General features: G+C 40.1%; 1 protein-coding gene across 1 annotated transcript in view; it reads right to left on the bottom strand.

The window, feature by feature from the left end:
• Nucleotides 1-19,504, bottom strand: part of GAP43 (growth associated protein 43) — a 62,269-nt gene that overhangs the window by 25,132 nt on the left and 17,633 nt on the right. Inside the window, exon 5 of the mRNA XM_046658803.1 lies at nucleotides 17,197-17,809. Coding sequence (XP_046514759.1) covers nucleotides 17,197-17,809 — 613 coding nt within the window. The remainder of the gene's footprint in view (nucleotides 1-17,196; nucleotides 17,810-19,504) is intronic.

Genomic DNA, 19,504 nt, shown 5'->3' with positions numbered 1-19,504 from the left:
GCGCCCAGGATCCGAGCCCTGGGCCGCCGCAGCAGAGCGCGCGAACTTAACCACTCGGCCATGGAGCCGGCCCCTGGGTCGTACTTTTAAGCTGTCCTGAAATTAATTTTTATTTCTCAGGCCTTCCAAAATGATTAAACACAGTTTAAATACTGTTAATTGAAACTGCTTTAATGAATAAACTAAAATTATGATTAGTCTTTGAACTGAATCAGTAAGTATAGATTGTGCTTTGTGTAGACCTTGTAGAAACATTAATAATATAATAAAGTAAAAATTTCAACCACCCTCTCTATTCACTACCTCACTAAGAGTGAAGTCCTTTGACCACTTTAAGACTTGTAATAAGTGGGTCCAGCATATCCCACCTTCCTCACACTGACACAAGCCCCTAGGGCCCGTATCCTCCCCAATACTCCAAAGCGATGTTCATTTCTTTGGACCCTGCCCACCATCCTGACCTCTGAATTTCTTCTCTACAATTACAACTGCAGCTTGCAAGAAGGCACACACTAACATTGCTCTTTACCGGTCTTGGATTTTTTTCCTTTAAGAACTTTACTTTTTTTCTCAACCAGACTGTAACTTCCATGACAACAGATACTCACTTTTACACATCTATATCCCCCAGAGAGCCTAGTGCAGTGTGGAAATTATACATATTAATAAATAAAAATGAATTGAATGACAAAGAAATACAGTCATTGGGACATCTCAGTTTATGTCTTCTGTTCTAACTCCATGTGTGATCATGTTTAGACCACGCATCTGAATTCTATGTTTCATCTTTGATTAAAACACACATTGGGGCTGGCCCGGTGGCGCAGCGGTTAAGTTTGCACGTTCCGCTTCAGCGGCCCAGGGTTCACCGGTTCGGATCCCGGGTGCGGACATGGCACTGCTTGTCAAGCCATGATGTGGCAGGCGTCCCACATATAAAGTAGAGGAAGATGGGCACAGATGTTAGCTCAGGGCCAGTCTTCCTCAGCAAAAAGAGGAGGATTGGCAGCAGATGTTAGCTCAGGGCTAACTTCCTCAAAAAAATAAAATAAATATAAAACACGTCTATCTACACAGCCTCTCCTGGAGAGTGTTCAAGTACAGTGGATCTTAATGTTTTTGTGTCATGGTCCCAGCTGAGTAGCTGATGAAAGACAGGGACACAAGAATATCATCCATATACACACACAGTATAATATGTTGCAAATAATTTCAAGGGATTAAAGGACCTCCCAAAGCCCACCCAGTTCGCAGGTCTAGGCGATTTCTGTTTCCCTTTAGGTCTAAAACTGTAAGACTGAAATCCAAGATATGACAGTTTATAGCTGGCATCTACCTAGAAAGAGTGTACTAGCTATTTCCCTTAAGGCACCCCAACATTTTCTATTGAATCCCTAGATGGTAGTTTCCAAGGGACCAATTACATGGAGCCTGAATTAATCCTAACGTCACTACCTGGTGGCCTTGGCTGACTTCCAGGCTCAATCATTACTGATAATGTAAGGACTTGGTAATCTTGCTGAGCTGCAAGGTAGACCAAATAGAACAGTATCTGACTCCCAAAAGAGACTGCAAATCATTCTGTGTCTCTCTTGCTGGCCATAAAACTCATCCTCTTTGCACATTAATTTCCTTTATAAAATCAGAAGTGTAGTGCCAAGGAAAAAGAAGTTTCTCAATAGTTTCAGTTGAAAGGAACCTGAAGCAATGGAGACTTTCTATCGGACACTTACTATGTGTTCAATAAAATACTGTAGTAGGCACTTTACATGTGGTCTACTTAATTCTAACAACCTCCAAGTTCAGCAACGAGGATATATTATTTACAGATCACAAAGCCGAGGTTGAGCTAGTGGCACAGAGCTGGTTAGGGACCAGGCTTCTGATTCAAACATAGACAGGTCCAATTCCAACACCTGTGATCTTTCCCCTGCACGACAGGCCTCCAAGGAAGGGAGCTAGCTAAATCCATGGCTGTTGCAATTCTCTGCCTACTGTTGCAGTATCCATTAAGCAATACATTTTTCTTTTGTAGTACTTGATAGTCTTTGAAATACTTTATTTTGGGCCACCAAAAGAAAAGAAAGGCTCCCTTTATTTACTGGATGAAAGAATTTTCTCCACTAATTATTGACCTATGGAAAGATGACAGACGGTCCTTGCTTTTACCATCTCCAACTTGAAGAGCTGCCCAGAGGATCTCCACATGGGGAGGGGGAGTGTGGGAACTACTTATTTCAGATTATCAGAAGAAAGGTGAAGCAAAATGAGGTTTACTGAGGACCTACTCTGTACAAGTTTTTTAACTATGTTACATTATTAGGCCCTCACAACTGTTTGAGGGTGGCGTTATTATCTCCATCATATGAATGAAGAGATTGAGGGCTAAACAAATCATGAAATCCACGCAGTGAGAAACCTGCAATTGAACCCAGGACTGTCCAACTCCAACACTGCTTCCCCAAGCGGTGTTCCAAGTAAAAAATGTTTCTGAAACATGCCTTGGAATCCATAAGTTATTAGTGTGAAAACAGACCTGCATTTAAACTTTGCAGCTCAACTCCTCTCTTCTTTTCCTGCCTGGAAGGAGGCGTGGGCAGTGTCTCTCGGTTTGGTGAGGCTGCGCTGGCTGGAGACGATGCCTCAGAAGGGCTCTCTAACAATAGCGAGCCTGGGGGCGGGGTCTCTCCTTGGGGAGCTGGGCCCCATCTGCCACTGAGATCTGCTCAGACAGAAAATCCATTTGCCAGGGAGCCCTTTAGGGCCTGCTATTTGTGAAGTCAAGAACAGAGCATGCTAGAGATGGAAGACACCTTAAAAACCATATCCCTTTGCCAGAGAGGAAGGTAAATTTGTCCTGCCCACGCCAGAAAGCGCGCCAGTAGCAGAGCCGCAGGGAACCCACATCTCTGGGGACGCAGCTTCAGGCCTTTCCTCTGCTCTTCCTGCCCCTCCCGTCCTGCTTCTCCCGTGCATCAGGCTTTCTCCTTTCTCTGCTCGACCTTCTCTCCTTTCTCTACCCTCTTCCTTACTCTTTCTGCCGCCTCTGATTCTTTCAGTCCTGGTCCTCTTCCACTTTTCTTCTCTCTCATCCCTCTCCCATTTTCTACCCCATTCTTCTTCCCTTCTACTTCCTCTTTCTCCTTATTCAGGTGCAGAGTCCCCACCCACACCCCACCCAGTTCTTCCTAGGGGCCTACAGTCCTTTTCACGCTCCGACCAATTTTTCTTCTGAGCCAAATACCCTCATCACAGAGCGTCTGGGTGCCTGGGGGATGTTCAGAAGAAGGTCTCAGAAAGGAGGTTGCTGATTTATAAAGTCTAAAAGAGTTGGGCTGCAAGCAAGAAAGTTAGACTCTTGCCTAAAACATTCTTAGCTTTTTTTTGTGGGTCTTTAAATTTTAAAAATGAAATGATTCTTTCCCTTTCTCAAGCTGCTTGTGAAGAGAAATCTTTCCATAGGTGAAATTTGTTTTGTTAGTCAATCAGTGATGTCCACTGAGGGCTATCTATGTGCCAGATTCTATTCTGAGCACTGGTGATACTGTGCTGAAGGATGCTATGTCCTCACCTTCAAGGAACAGAAAGTCTAGTGAGAGAGAGAGAGAGAGAGAGAGAAGTCATTTTAGATAGATAGATGTCATTTTAGATAGATACATAAATCATTTAGATAGATAAATATAGTCATTTTAGGCACAGAGAGTGATATGAAGAAAACAAATTGGGTAACGTGGTAGAATTGATGGGGCTGGCAGGGGTAGTGCTGTTCTGGTTGAATGGCCAGGGAAGTCTTCTCTGAGCAAGTGACATCCAAATGGAGAAATAAGTGCTAAGAGGCAGCTATGGGAAGGTCAAGGAGAAAGGTCCTGAGACTGGAACAAACTGAGTGTGTGCAGGAGAAATTAAGAAACGTAGTGTGCCTAGAGAAGAGTGAGGAAGGGCAGAGGAGAAGGACATGAGATCAGAGAGAGAAGCAGAAGTCAGATCCTACGGGGCCTCGCAGGCCATGGTAATAATTTAGATTTCATTCCAAAGGTAAGCATCGGAAAGTTTTGTGCAAGGTATTTATGTGGATAGGTCTAACTCTGTAGCTTTGTATGAGTGGTCTTCAGAGTAGTGTATTAGAAATTATAAGAAGTCAAAGCCCTTCAGACCCTAAGCCTAAGATTATCATGCCATTATTGGAGCTACTCCTTTTACCCAGCTGGGTTGTTTCACGTTGTGATGTTAATCATTCGAGTGACATTTAGGATGTTAATCTCTGGGGTTAAATAAGAGTTGGCCCCATTGCCCATGGGTGTTTCCCTTTTAGGCATCCTTTAGACAAAGGCACAGCTATCATCCACTGGGGCTGAGTACAGGAAGAAAGAAAAGTGATAGATTTTTTAGAATTCTTGAGCCAGATTTTGGGCTTTAGCTTCCTGGAAAACTTACTGTTGTGGATATTTCAAAATTACATAGATAGGATTCCTTAAGTGGTATCTCATCAGACAGAATGTTTTGTTTATACAATTATGCTGCAAATTGGAGTAGAACTAAAAAACATTACTGCATTATTAATCTGTTTCTTTTTCTTAAAGATCCAGAAGCTATGGATGTAGTAATTTTACTTAGCCTTGGTTAGTAACCCTGGGTAAGTCACCTAACTCCCATTTGTTTACAACTAGTACTGTAAGCAAATTCTTATAGAATTTGAACAATTCCTGTTTGAATTTGAACAATTAGAATTTGAACCTTTCCTATAATATATCTGGGAAGATCATCTGTGTGTAAAATAAACAATTCAAGCTAAGTATAGAGTGGATGCCTACATGAAAAGATGAGTTCTGAATTACGTTCGGATGTGTTTGAATCATGCCAAAATTCAGAGACTTTTGAAATTGGCCTAAGTTTAGAACAGTAATTTTCAATTATTATTAGTTAAAATGTCCAAGTTTTACCAAGATCCGGACAGTGGAGGAATAGGGGATTATGGTGTGGTGGAGGACCCAGGTCTCTGCCAATTCCCAGAAACCACTACTGAGGTGCTGCTCGTGGAATTTCAGGGCTTCAAGGAACCCAATTCAAAATTCACTGATTTAGGGTTTAAAACAAGATTTTAGAATACAAATTTTCCTTGCGTTTATCATTTATAAAACATTATTTTATAATGTTTTACTATAAATAAAAATAGAATAACTTTTGCATTGCTTTAATACTATTTGGAACCAAAATAAAATAGAGCATTGTTTAATGTACCTAATACCATGGTTAGAGGTTACTCAGACCAATCCTATCTGTGACTAAACAAATGGGGAGGTGGGTTTCTGCTGACCTTCTAAATAATACTCATAATCTACTATTTAATCAACATAGCTGCAGTCAGCCATACTCATTGTGAAGACCAGCTGCAGCGAGTGAGATTGACAGGTTCGGACCTGACGCTGACTGTTTTGCTGATCATGTGTAGAAAGTCAGTAACAGACAAATTCCTTAAATTTTTATTTTTCAAACTATACTTGAGAGTCCAGAGAAAGTCCATTTAGATGGGAGGGATAGAAGCAGAGTAAAAGGAGCTCTGGGCCTCTCCAGTCACCTCCGTTTCCCCCTACTACTCTCAACCAGATCAACTCTGTTTGGGGGTTTAATACGTATATTTGAAACTCATTTGAGCAAATGATGCCCAGGCTAAAAATTTTGAAAACTTCTGCCTTCAGTAATTACTCACTAATCTATTCCTACCCTCTCTGAATTCCTTATTTGACAATGTTCCACCTAGAATTAAAAGCATCATTCTCACTAAAAATTATTAAGAGGAAAGGAGGAAGGCAATCCTTCCTGTCTATTAGGGGTTAGAAAAGTCAGCAGTGGTTGCAATTCAGTCCAAATCCTGAATTTATCTCTGAAAACATAAGCAGCCTTTCAATTCATTAAAAAGATGCAGCTCAGCTCACCCCTTTGAGGACAGTATATCCCTCTCTTCAGTGACAATTATTTTCCTAGTTGAATAGCAGGTACAATTCTAAACTTTCCTCTTTTCCTTATCCTTTGATCAGTGTACAGTGCATAACAGAAATCACTGCAAATGTTAACACTAGTTCTCAAGGCATCACACACATATGTTTATAAGTATGTGAGTGTTATCAATAGGTATTCACATGCTTCTATACTGATACGTTGTTTGGGAGCTAAGTACTGTTCTAGTATTTTAGAGTTACCAAAAGTAAAGTTTATTAAACTATTAAAGTATACTGATTTGGAGTATGATGGAGCTGGCTCACATTGGCTACTGAGAGCAAGCTGTTAGCATCATTCCTAACTGTGTGTTCAGTGACAACACATCAGTGGCCTGAAATCAGCCACAAGAGGAGTATTTACACCACAGAAATTGGCAAACACTACACATCAGGGCTTTTAGAGTTTTGAGGGTTTTTTCTTTTTTGAGAGTGAGTTTGCCAGCATATCACTGAAGATGTCTAATAAAACCATCAATCGTAAATTATTTACTTTTTTTTTTTTTACATTGTAACATATATCCATGTGCAATCATCATGCACCTTAGGGCAAATGGCCAGACGATGACTAAAATGAATATAGGGAGAGAGTAGGAGAGAGAAATATTATTCAACAATACCTGAAAATGTGATAAATGCTCATTCTAACTCATATTTCAAACTAACCCTATGGTGGAGACTCCTGATATGATAAACATGTAATCAGAATTCCAGCCTAATCTTGAACATGAAAAAACACTTTTATTCATCTACTGTTTGGTACTCTTGCAAAAACCTGCTTTATCACGATGTTAGGAAAATGGAGAAGGGTTTTCCCCTCTTAGAAGTTCAAAAGCAATATGTAACTTGACACCTGCACCAACCTTGCATCTAGACCACTATCCATGTACCACAAATACAGTGGTATGTCTTAACTGTCTACTTTTCTGCCGGAGTGAAAAGCATAAATAAATAGCTAATCAGAAAGTGACAAGGCTTGGCTTCGTTTTTTACCCCCTGGTTTTTCCTTTTTTTAAAACTGGCAGAAAAAGGAAACTGACTTGTATCTTCTAATAGAAGCCAGCTTCTGCTATCAACCTACTACGGTTAAACCATCCGTATTAAAGGAGAAGGAAGGAGAGAGACAACGTCTTCCACTGCTGCTTTTCTTTCTAAAAGGATCTGATTATACCAAAGGGGAGAATGCTGCAACGGCATTGCTAAACTCTGGGCCTCCTTAGCCTTTTAAATTGGACTAAGGACAGTTTCACAAACTACAGCACTGCCTGTCTTTTTATCACATACATGAGAGCTGCTTCAAGTCACAGTTTACATGTGTGGAAAAATCTATTCAACCTTCCACTCCGATCTCCCCTATGGTCTATACTCTGAACAGTTCACAAGCCGCACATAAATTATGTTGCTACCACTGTGAGAAAGGAGAACAGGAAACAGAAGTGGGAAAGCCTATTTTCTGGTCTCTGTCCCAACACTGTTGGTTTGGAAACATATTCACAATTCATCCTATAGTGGGGCACAGCAGGTGCAGTATTTACTTGAAACAATTACTTAAATATGTCAGAAGAGGAAAAGGAGCCAAGGAACCTGGCAGATCATTCCTTCCCTGGGTGTACCTGTCACACACTGGCAAGAGCCAAACACAGGTCACTCGAGGGGCTGGAATGAAATTAATCACCTGCTTTCAGCTTTGGTCTCCTCTAGCTCTCAATATGTTTCTGAACCTAATGCAAAATGCTCACGTTGGTCTATGAAGCCCTAAGTGGTTTGGATTCTGGCTACCTCAGGGATGACGTACGCCCTTGAGTAACAATAAAACTATCCAGTGAGCTTCTGTATTCAGCTTCCAAGATAGCAGAAAGGTTGATAGCAGTACAGCTTTCTGTTTGAGCAAGTGTCTGCCTCCCTTTGGCACTCAGAATCTGCATATAGGTTGGGATGTGTCATAACATGGGCATTGTTGAGCTATTTTAGAAATGGTAGTGATTTTGCGATACTTCTGTCCAATATTTTTCTTTTATGAAAGGGTAAACTCATACCCACAGAACTCAAGAAATTTGCCCGTGCAAAGTTTTAAGGTCAGAATCCAGTTACCAGGGTCAGCTTAGGACTTTCTCTACTGTGATAACATTGTTTACTCTTAACTCATTCATCAAATCCTTATTAACTGCCTTGTATTTCGCAATCATTGTTATAGGTGCAAGGATTCAAAAATAAATAAAACATATCATGGAGCCACTTTTTCCACCAAGGGTTAATCTTTAATAGCTGTTGCTGAATTGTGACTTGAATGAAATTATTTGTATTTTTCCATTAATTTGAATAAAGGGTGGTTTCTAAAGTTTTCTAAATAAAAAAGATATCTCTTTCATTAGATACATCTTGTCCTTCAAGACTCAGCTGAGGTAACCTCTATAGCAACAAGTCTTCTTGGACTATCTTCCCCTAATTAGCATAAGGAGGATTTTAATTTTTAGACACTATAAATTTCATCATGGATAGCCTTACTCCTAACTCCTAGTTCTTCTCATCTCATTGCAGAATCACAAACACATCTTACTACACAACCAGTAGAGAAAGGTAGATTACCCTCCACACATACCCTCAGAGAGACAGAGAGATGTTTCTGGAGCAATTCCCCACTTCTTGTTGGCCTGAGGAGTGAAGAAAATGTGTAGGCCATTGTTCTTCTGGATTTTCTCTGACAGCCTGAACTCTCAGGCAGGGCTTTCCCTATATACTGAATCTGTGTGTGTGGATACGTACATATGTGTTTGTGAGCTGGCAGAAGTGTATGCTGCAGGCATGGACATAGAGCTTAAACATATCTAAATTATATTCTTCATTTTTTCATACCCAAAGGCAAAGAGAAGATTCTCGAAAGGCTATAAAAATGTTCATCTCTACTCTATCTGAAAGACACACACATTCACTGTGTACTAGCAAGAAGGGACCATTTTAGATGGACGGTTTCTAAATCCAGAATCCAAAAGACTCTACCAACTCAGACTGGAAAAAATAAAAACAAAAACTAGCTTCAAAACTTATTTAACCATATATATGTCGCACCAGGAAGAAACATTCATATTGAGCATGACCTAGAGGATTGAGCAAGTACCCTAGGAAGGCTACTTTTTTTCCCCCTGAAGATACCGTAACAGTTGCAGTTTTCATTCCAAACAGAATACTGTAAGATGATCAAACTGAAATACTTAGCCTTCTGCAATCCACTAATTTGTGATTTGAAGATTGAAAATAGGTGTGAGAACTGCTGAGTAATCATATCCAATTCACATATCATCTCCACCATCTTTTCTTGGGATGTTTAATAGCCCAATTCCAGACACTTAAGCCCATTAGCCAATTTCACTAATAGTCAAAGATCCAATTACTGTTACTGTAGAGTGAATAAAATAATGAGAGCCAAGTTGTACTAGGGCTATCCATATATTCTTATGTTTTAATGTAATTTTACAAATTTTAAATTTTAAAAAGCTTATGAATCACAATTGTCTGTCAGATGCATCCACTGTTCTACACAAGAATCCAAGGCTATATGTACTCTTGAAGCTGTTTTAATTACTATAATGAAATAAGATGGGTACAAAAATAAATTAATAATGTATTATGTCTAAGATGAAAGTGAGACTGTTACAGCAAATTATCCACTATAGCTGTAGTTTGGCATTTCAGAGACAGGATTAGGAAGGCCATAAGTAAGAGTCTAATCATATCAGAAAACATCATGTCAACTCTTTATTTTCAATCTCAAGGGTAAGGTGGGGTTACAAAACTCCACTGAAATTTCCCTGCAGTCTCCTGGGGCTCCAATGTAACCATAAGCTTTCTTAGAGCTGACTGTTCCTGGATTCTTTACCTGTCTATCCAGACTTCTCCACATCAGTCTTATCTCCTAAACTCACTAATAGTTTAGAAAATAAGGGATTACAGGAAAGTGAGGATGGTTGAGTAAGAGGCCACACGCCCATACTTTAAACATGCCTCTTTAGTCCACTACTGCATACTTGCCTTTAGCAGCTAGAAGGCAGAGAAGCCCTAGTTGAACACACTTACTTTACAGATACTGGAACTAAGCCCAGAGGGTAGAAGGGTTGGCCTGAAATCATCAGCAGAATCTGAACAAGAACCCAGGTCTCTTGATTTTAGGCAGTGTTTAGTCTATCATGCTGAAAATACAGAGCTTTTGCACTATATACATCCTATAAGATGCTGGGTCTATTAAAAAGATGATATTATTCATCATTCTTATGAAAATAATTTATGAGCAATTCTTTTAAATAAGTCCAGAAATAAATTACTTGCTTAGATAGCCACGCTTTACTGCTGTGAGATCAATAACTGTCTAAAGCTTTTTTGCACTATCTAAAGCTTCAAGTTTCCCTGATTATATGAATTGGTCTGAGGTTCAGCACCTGGTTCAGTCATTTTCTTATGATGCAAACATGACTAAGAGGGCTGGCAAAACTTACACATCCTGTAACCCTTTCCCTCCTCTTTATGCATGCCATAAACCATATAATCTCAGGAGATTTTCAAGGGCTCAGATCTTGTGGCTTTAAACAGCATCACTGGCTTCCTTCTTCCTTTCCTTTTATGTCTGGTTATAGAGAGCTTTTCATTCTTTATTTAATGAAGCTACGATTGTGAGAACAAAATGAGAGTGATGACCACGCAATGCTTTCCAGTCCATTAGACTGAGTGCTCTGCTCTCTCCATGTTTAGCCAAATGGACCGACTGCAACCCTTGCTGCTCTTGGTTCTTCCTCCTCCTCCTTTTAATCCTTCTGTGATTGTGTGTGCATGTGTGTGGCCATGCACGTGTATGTAGAGAAAAAAGAGAGAGAATATTTAACTAATATGTATTAACATCTGAAAAATATTCTATATTTTAAGAAATATTGTTTGAGGGGCCGGCCCGGTGGTGCAGCGGTTAAGTGCATACATTCCACTTCAGTGGCCCTGGGTTTGCCGGCTCGGATCCCGGGTGCGGACATGGCACTGCTTGGCAAGCCATGCTGTGGTAGGCCTCCCACATGTAAAGTGGAGTAAGATGGGCATGGATGTTAGCACAGGGCCAGTCTTCCTGAGAAAAAAGAGGAGGATTGGCAGCAGATGTTAGCTCAGGGCTATTCTTCCTCAAAAAAAAAAAAAAAATATTGTTTGATTTTCATTTCCAAATAGAGTTCTAGAACTTTATAATTGGAGGAGTTACTCACATGCCTTTCTGTTTATTAGCTTCTTTTATAAGGCAATAGTAGTTACTTAATATGAGTTATTTAATATAAAAAAATACAAGGCCTCACAATATGAGTTTCTTATCTCTAAAATACACATCTTATCTTTTGTCTGCTTACATTTTTTAATTGAAGAGATACTGATGGCTCTCTAATTATCCCTGCTATTAAGTTCTTTAATATTGTAGTTATAAGTATAAAAGCATCAAGTACTTTGGAAACGCACTTGCAGAAAGGGGAAGAAAAAAGATATAAACAAGAATTTTAAAAAATACTAATTCTAATAGGAATTGCCTACAATACATAAAATGACTTTCATCTGATTGAGATCTGAAAATTTCAATTTTTCATGTCCAGTTCCTCTCAGCACATTTGATGGAGTCAGTAGTACTCCTGTGAAGAGCAATCAATTTCAACTATAAAGATCAACTGATCTTTACAGCTCTCTTAGGTGTCATAAAACAGTCCGTGAAGCATTTTCAAACTAAGAACCCAAGACTCAGAACCAGCTTAATATTCCCCAAAATTTGGGGGTGATGGAGCTGTGAGGGAATTATGACCAGGGAGTATGGTTAGTTACTGGATGCTCATCCGTAAATGTGATCACCAATGATTTTCAGACAAGAGTCTGGAGCATCCAATTATACAAATGAGGGGGATGTGCTTAGATTAGGACAAGATGTTGTTGTTCTTAGACATCTCTCTCATCTTCGTGTCTTCCAGAATAGTACTTGCAGGATGCCAGGGTTCAATATGTGACCTCTGAAATGGAGCCGTCAGGGTTCAGCTCCTGGTACAGCTACTTGCTAGCTGCCGACAATGATTTGGTGCTGCAATGTCTCTAAACCTCAGATTCCTCATCTGTAAAAGGGGAAGGGGGAATTACAGTACTTACACCAGAGTGCTTATGATGACGAAATGGGATAATTCCCACCTAGAACTTAGCACAGAGCCTGACATTTAATAAATGCTCATGAATTGCTACCTATCACAAAAACTTTGTATTTTAAACCTTGAAAAAAACCTTAAAAACCAACTATCTTAGCCCCTTCTCTTAAAGATGCAACAACTGAGGCCCAGTGAGAAGCAGTGACTTGCCTAAGATCTCACAGTTGGTTGGTAGAAATGTGAAGACCGGAACCCTGTTCTCCTTATTCCAGTCCAACGCCCCTTCCACTGCATTATCTTCCTGGGCATGCAGGACAGAGAGTGCCTTAGGAAAGCCCTGGTTAGTATTTCCCAACAATAATCAGAAACTGTCACAACTGCTAACCTAAAGAAAGAGAAAATACAAGAATTCAAATAAAACATAGCACTTTAAGAGAGAGGTAATTAACAGTAAGGCTAAAGTCAAGGTGAGGATTTAGAGGTCTATCTACTTGACCCCTGTTTTGTCACTGACTATTTCTGTGGCTGAATATTCATTTACTTTGCCCCTATTCTCAGAATGTAAGAGTAGAGAGGAAAATATTATCAAATGCCACTGGATTGTTGTCAAGAAAAGCCAATAAAAATGATTACTCCAGCAATATAAAAGCGTACCATAAAAGCTTAATAATCAACAGTATTTAAGCAGCACTGCCACTGAGTATCTGACAGGGTGCCCATGTTTTATGGACAACATTTATGGACTTTCACAACTCAAATTTTCACTCTTTATGAGTTGTGTATAAATTTGGGAAGTGGTTGAAACCACATTTCAAGTCAAAACCGCTTATGAGGCCCCCTGCCAAATAAGTGTAAATATCCTTGGGAAATCTTACATCTAACACAGAGCCCAGTGGAAGTGGATGTATCTTTGGGAGAGATAAAAATATTATGGGTGGCCGGCCCCGTGGCCAAGTGGTTAGGTTTGCGCGCTCCACTTTGGTGGCCCGGGGTTACGCCAGTTTGAATCCTGGGCCCGGACATAGCACCGCTCATCCAGCCATGCTGGGGCGGCATCCCATATGCCACAACCAGGGGGACCTACAACTGAAAATACATGACTGTGTACCGGGGAGCTTTAGGAAAAAAAGGAAAAATAAAATCTTTAAAAAAATATATTATGGATTGTTAGCTTGGGCCCTAGGAAAATTTGGTTCTGGGGAAAAAAAGAATTTACCCAAATCAGAAACAAGGTCTGGGCATTTCATTTTCTTACACATAATTATCATTCCAGAAACAATAAACATTGCATCTACTCTTTTTGCTAATAATTTGGCTATAGAGACTCACATTGTATAAAACCATTTTTATAGCATATATGAAACGGCACGAAGCACTGTCTCACTCGTTTTGTCCCACCTTGTCTTGGGATGTGGAAGTACCCTACCTATTTGCAGAATTTAATTGAGTTGAGATTACTACTGTGATTGTTTTCAACACCACTCCCTGAAGTTCATCCCATCCCGACTACCGAGTCAGAACTCCTTACGATCAGTGATAATATCTTATTCATCTTTGTGACCTAATGTCTAGCACAATAGAAAGTTATATAAATGAAAGGAAAAAAAGTAAGGAAAGAAGAAATAGAGAGAGAAAGAGAGGTAGAGAGACGCTAAGTTAATTTTTCTATTCTGAGAATGGAAAATAAAATTCCCCTCTTTCCCACATCATTATTGATGACACCAATTAGAAAGAGGTCCTTAGAACATGAAAATAAAATGCAGCCAAGATCAACATATACAAAATCTAGGGTAGCTCAGAGTTACACTTACTAGTATCACTCAAGTGTCCTATGGCAGCCACCCAGTCAACATCTCTGATTTCTAGCCACCCGGATGTTTTACCTCGGTAATACTATATCATTGAATATGGCCACAGCAGAAGTTTTGGAGTCCTCTATTGGGGAAAGTCAATACGATATCACAGAGAAGAAGAGACATAGCAGAGAATTCCTTAACTGAGAACCCAATGAGTACAGTGACCCTGATCAGCAGAAGACCACAAAGACAGAATTGCTAAAGGATGCTTGAAAGTTCTCGCCTAATGGCTGAAGGGGGGCAGTATCCCAAAGATGCCTTAAACGCTCATCCTCATATAAAAGAAATATCGTCAGAAATGAACTGAAATATTTTGGTCATATGCATATCAAGAAATAGGCAGGCAGAGGCAAAGCAAGAGAGGAAGCTATAGTTGTAGAATTTAAAGGAAAAAAACTAACCAACTCCAAAGGTCATAATGCAAACAGCATCCACCTGTGATAAACCCATAACTAGTAAAAGAAGCAAAATAAATAACATATTTATAATTTACAAGGCATTTCCATATGTATTAATAAGCAATGATCAGATTTGATCCAACATTTCTGACCCTCTTACTGACAGAAATTAGTGTCTTGAATTCTCTTTTTGGCTTATTCTGCCCCCAACCCCACTCTGCCCTCTCAGACTGTGTCTCTACACCCCTCCAGGCAGCCATAAAATCCTAAAGCAACCCAGAGTAGCCATCCATTTCCAAATAGTAGAGCCCAATTGGAAATGCTGTTATTTTAACTTAGATTAGAATGAAATCCAATGGGAGATAAGGAATATGTGGTACACGGCCCCTGGGAATTTGGGCCTGATATGCTCTGATAGATCTCCTTGTCACCTCTAGTTTCTGTGATTCTGTGAGACTCACCATATCTGGGTAATTTGTGCTTGTCACATACAGCCAGCTAAGGCTAATAGATACATCAGTCCAGCAAGAAACTACAGGCAGCATTTCAGAATCTAACCAAGAGGACAGTACCTACCCACAGCTCAGAAACAATGTACGATAAATTGCCCTTTGGGATTACCTTCAAGTTGAACTTATGTTTTCAGTGCACATAATAAAATCAGACTAATCGAGACATTATTAGCTGGTATTTGTAAAATTTAGGAAAGAGCATAATTTCTATTTGTTTTCACTGACCAGACACATTTTTAATCAAATAAATGAATGTAAGAAGCAAGGTTGCAGGAGGAATATGTGAATGAATCAAAAAATTCTCTATAAATTAAATCTAGTCAATTTTCATTCATTCAACATTTGACCCTTATTGATCACATATTGCATAAAATACTTTATTAATTCATTTGGAATTATCATAAATTAAAGAGTAATAAAACTGAATTTCCTTAAAAATATATTATCTTTTAGACTTTCCATTGATTCAAGCAGTCCTTGCTTCTATTAATCCAAATCATGAGCATATATCTAAAATCACATCATGTCTGCCTGTCTATACTCACAATTTTAGAAACCCAGTTAAAAAATATGGTCCAAGAAACATCAAATATTTCTTTATTTAAAAGCATAATTAATTTCTAAGATTTAGGAAAATGACACAATAGGTAATCTGTCATATGCAAAGTGATTTCCAGCCATCACATCTGAGGCTAGAATCTTCAACCTACAGAAAAGTAGTTAACAAGGTTTGTTTTGCTGAGCAAATTGGAACCAACACCTCATTGTTTATCATGTGCCTTACCTTTTCCAGGGAATTATTCCCATCTTCTTAAACTCAAGGTCTGGCCCCTGGGGCAAGTATATAGTTAGAATAAAGATTTAAGATGAGTCACTAGTAGAAAGAGGTGTGTGACTTGTCTGGCGCTAGACTTTGAGATTAACAATAATAAATAATATAATTGGCTTCTTACTCACAGAATTTTGGGTTAAGATGAAAGAAGTAGACCCCAAAATATCTAGAATAATCATCTGCCATCCTGTAGGATCTAATTTGGAGAAATGGATATCAGGGCAAATGTCCTGTGATTACTTTCTTAATCTAATGGTCAGATGCCAAAACATTTCCCAGAGCATTCTCACAGAGTTGGTACTCTCCCAAGTGCACAATGTGGTCCAGTCCTAATCTGGGTCCTCGGACACATCATGGGTGAAGTCCATAAAGTCAAAGAAGTAAACTTAACCTTTTAACCTGGCACAGAAGCAACTTTATCTTTAAGGATCTTTGGGGTTGAAAGGCATTCATGGGTCTTACGGGGCTAGAGAAAGATGTCGGAGACTGCTGGTCTCCTTCACCACTACGGATGGGTTGCGGTGAGAGACAGATCTAGTCTCCAGGGGTGAAGGTCCATTAACTTTATCTTGCTCTGGGAGTGCTCTATTCCAGTTCCACACAACCTCTTTGGGCAATAATCATGAAAAGACTCCAACTTTCAAGTCAGAGCTCTAAACCAGTAGCTTTTTGTAATCATAGTCAACTCTCAATTATTTATGTGTGTGGTAGAGAGTGGTGTCTTCAATAACAAAATGATAATTTATGTTTGACTTCACAACATGTTCTATATTTGGGGTTTTCCTTTTGTTTTTGGCAACATTAACAGACTTATTTTCCTAATTAGTTTGACCCCAATTAATGTTACAATTAACATTCTCTGAGCACGCACACACATACGCACACTACTCACCAAATGATGGTGGGGAGAATGCCCAGAAACATATTGTGGGATAGGGAAAGGTGGTCTGAGATTATGTTTTTGCTGCTGGCAATTCACAAACTAGATCATCTGGATCAATAGGGAGTTGGCTGTATTTATACCAGGCACTTCCTAGAGCCAAATAATCACATTAGCTAATTCCCATCCATAAAATATATGTAGCCTCAGTAATTACTTATTAAACTTAGTCTATCCAGCACAAAGAATTTTTTTTTTAAACCAGGATTATCCAGTTTTACTGTTTATGCCAATCCAATTAACAAGATAATTGCCAGATCTTTCTAGTACTGGCTGCTACACAGACCTGCCTGGGTTCTCTCTCAGGCTTGAGATACTTGAGAATGTAAGTGGCCAGAGTTAGCTCTTAGTCCTGCCACTTTGGGGAATTAAGCACAGCTTCCTTTGATTTCCTGAAAACACCTTCTAGATGGTTCCCCTCTCTCTTGATGGCCCTGGTGGCCTGGCCTTCCGGATAGGCCCCCCAGCCCAAACATCATGAGTGGCCCACCCACCCCATAGTGTCCAACCCTCACAGCTGCTCACCTATCTTCTCCTCGGCTTGGCTGCTCTCAGCAGTCTCCGTTGGAGGCTGGGCTGTTGCCTTGGCAGCAACATCCTCTGCAGCAGGGGTGGTGGCAGCAGCAGCAGCAGTGACAGCAGCAGGCACGTCGGCTTGTTTAGGTTCCTCCTTGGCTGGGGCGTCTTCGGCCTTGGAGGACGGCGAGTTGTCAGTGGAAGCTTTAGTGGCACTTTCTGTCTCAGCAGAGCCGGCCTTCTCCTCTGAGGGGGCAGCAGCCTGGGGGGCTGCTTGCTCTGTGGCAGTATCAGGGGCGCCCTCCCCCTTCTTCTCCTCAGAAGGAGTTTCGCCTGCTTTGCCGGTCTCCTCAGGCTTGGGGCCAGTGGCTGGGGCCGCTTCAGTGGTAGAGGGACCTTCTCCCTCCTTCTTCTCCACACCATCAGCAACAGGGGCTTCATCCTTCTTCTCATTCGCTTCAGCCTCAGCAGCTTGGGCATCACCCTTCTTCTCTCCTTTGAGCTTTTTCCTTGTTATGTGTCCACGGAAGCTAGCCTGAATTTTGGTGGCAGCCTTATGAGCTTTATCCTCTGGTTTGATGCCATCTTGTTCGATCTTTTGGTCTTCATCATTTTTTTCAACCTTTGTGGAGAAAAGGGGGAAGAAAGGGAGAGATGGAATGATGTTCTTTTCCTTCAAACCACAGCATGCAGGAAATATTTATTGATTTATTCTGTGCCAGGCACAGATATCAACAATATTGTGGAAATTCAAATCAAGCCTCCTCTCTCTCCACAGTGGAGAACTGAGTAGAGAACACATTATTTTATGAGAAAACTAATGTCCTTTGGGCCACCCAGAATCACTGGCATTATTTTATATGCATTTCTTTCCCCAGCTCAATGTATCTCTATTGCCAAACTTAAGGCAGTGTTTTTATAGATGTTCCTTGACGATTCAAATCACATTTGCCCTAGGTTTTAATCAAAGAGCTCCGAAAGATACTGGTTTTTCAGAGTTTCTGAGACGGACTCCGTGCAAAACTTCATGATTTAAAAATTATTATGGAAAACCTTTACCCAAGATTTTTTTTTTCCCCAAGATTTCAAGTCTGGTCAGGAAACCAATAGATTTGGGGCAAAGAGTATGATAAATGTTTAGACAACAAATTCCATCAGGGTTTTGTGTAAAATGCAGATGAGTTCCAGGGGTCTGGGAGATTTGTCTAGAATGGGACAACTCAGAATGCTGGTCACAAAATGATGCCCAGTTTTCCCCGTGTGTGGTCTAACATCAGTAATCAACATACCAGACCTTCAAAATCTGAATACAGAAAAGGGCCATTATCCTTGAGTTAAAAAAAAAAAAATGGAAAATACCATTTCCACTTTTGAAAGAGCAGTGTATATTCACTAAATCACAATTTCTTATTCCCAAAGCAATTTAAATCTAAAATTAGTTTTATATTACCATCAATAGAGCTAGAACTGAAAGGAAGAGACAAGAATACAAAATTTTTACCATTTGACCTCAACATTTACAGGATAACATATGCTGCAGTTACTTTTTTGCACAGGGAAATTAAAGCAGAAGAAAGGAATAGAAGATATAATCATGGAAAGAAATGTATAGGCAAGTACACAAAATTCTCTATAGCGCCATTGCTCATCATGGTGTCCCAGTGTGGTTATTTATAGTATCCATTCACCTCTTCCTTTAACTTTAGAGCGTTTAAATTGGTTCACTTCTGTGAACACTGTTCTAGGCACTGGGGAAATACAGCAGTGAACAATGCAGCAAATTTCCTTCAAAACACTCATAATAAGAGAGTGCTTATCATGTACCACGTCCTGTGCTTGACCCCAATCTTGACCTTGGCCTGAACTTGGCCTTTGCTCCAGTTTAGGAGGTGAGCCATAGCAGGCCAACACAAGGATATGTTTTCCACCTGTCATACCAGCTCTGCCCCAGTGACCCAGATCCTGTGAATCATGATGTAGGCCTGTTTGACATTCTTTGGACAAGCACACGGGCCTGTCACTATGTAGGTCCATCTACATGCTAGTGGATACAAAGGTATTTTTGAAACTACCTACATCTGAAAGTAAAAGCCAGATTGACAATTTCCCTGTAAAATTCAAGAAAAGTTTTTCTTCCTCCTCAGTGAACTGTGCATGTATCCATACAAAGAATGAAAGAACGGATGAAAAGCACCCTGGAGAGGCCCGTTCCACTCCCTCCTCCCAGTGCCATGCTGAGACATTGCTCAGGTCTCTGATGCAATACCACCTTCCCTCTATCCCGCTGCTCTTGATGACTCCTACTGGGATGCACACA

Source organism: Equus quagga, chromosome 4 (genome assembly GCF_021613505.1).
Source record: "Equus quagga isolate Etosha38 chromosome 4, UCLA_HA_Equagga_1.0, whole genome shotgun sequence".
Classification (NCBI taxonomy): domain Eukaryota; kingdom Metazoa; phylum Chordata; class Mammalia; order Perissodactyla; family Equidae; genus Equus; species Equus quagga.
Note: the sequence above shows the minus strand (reverse complement) of the source record. Positions and strands in the feature narration are given on the sequence as shown.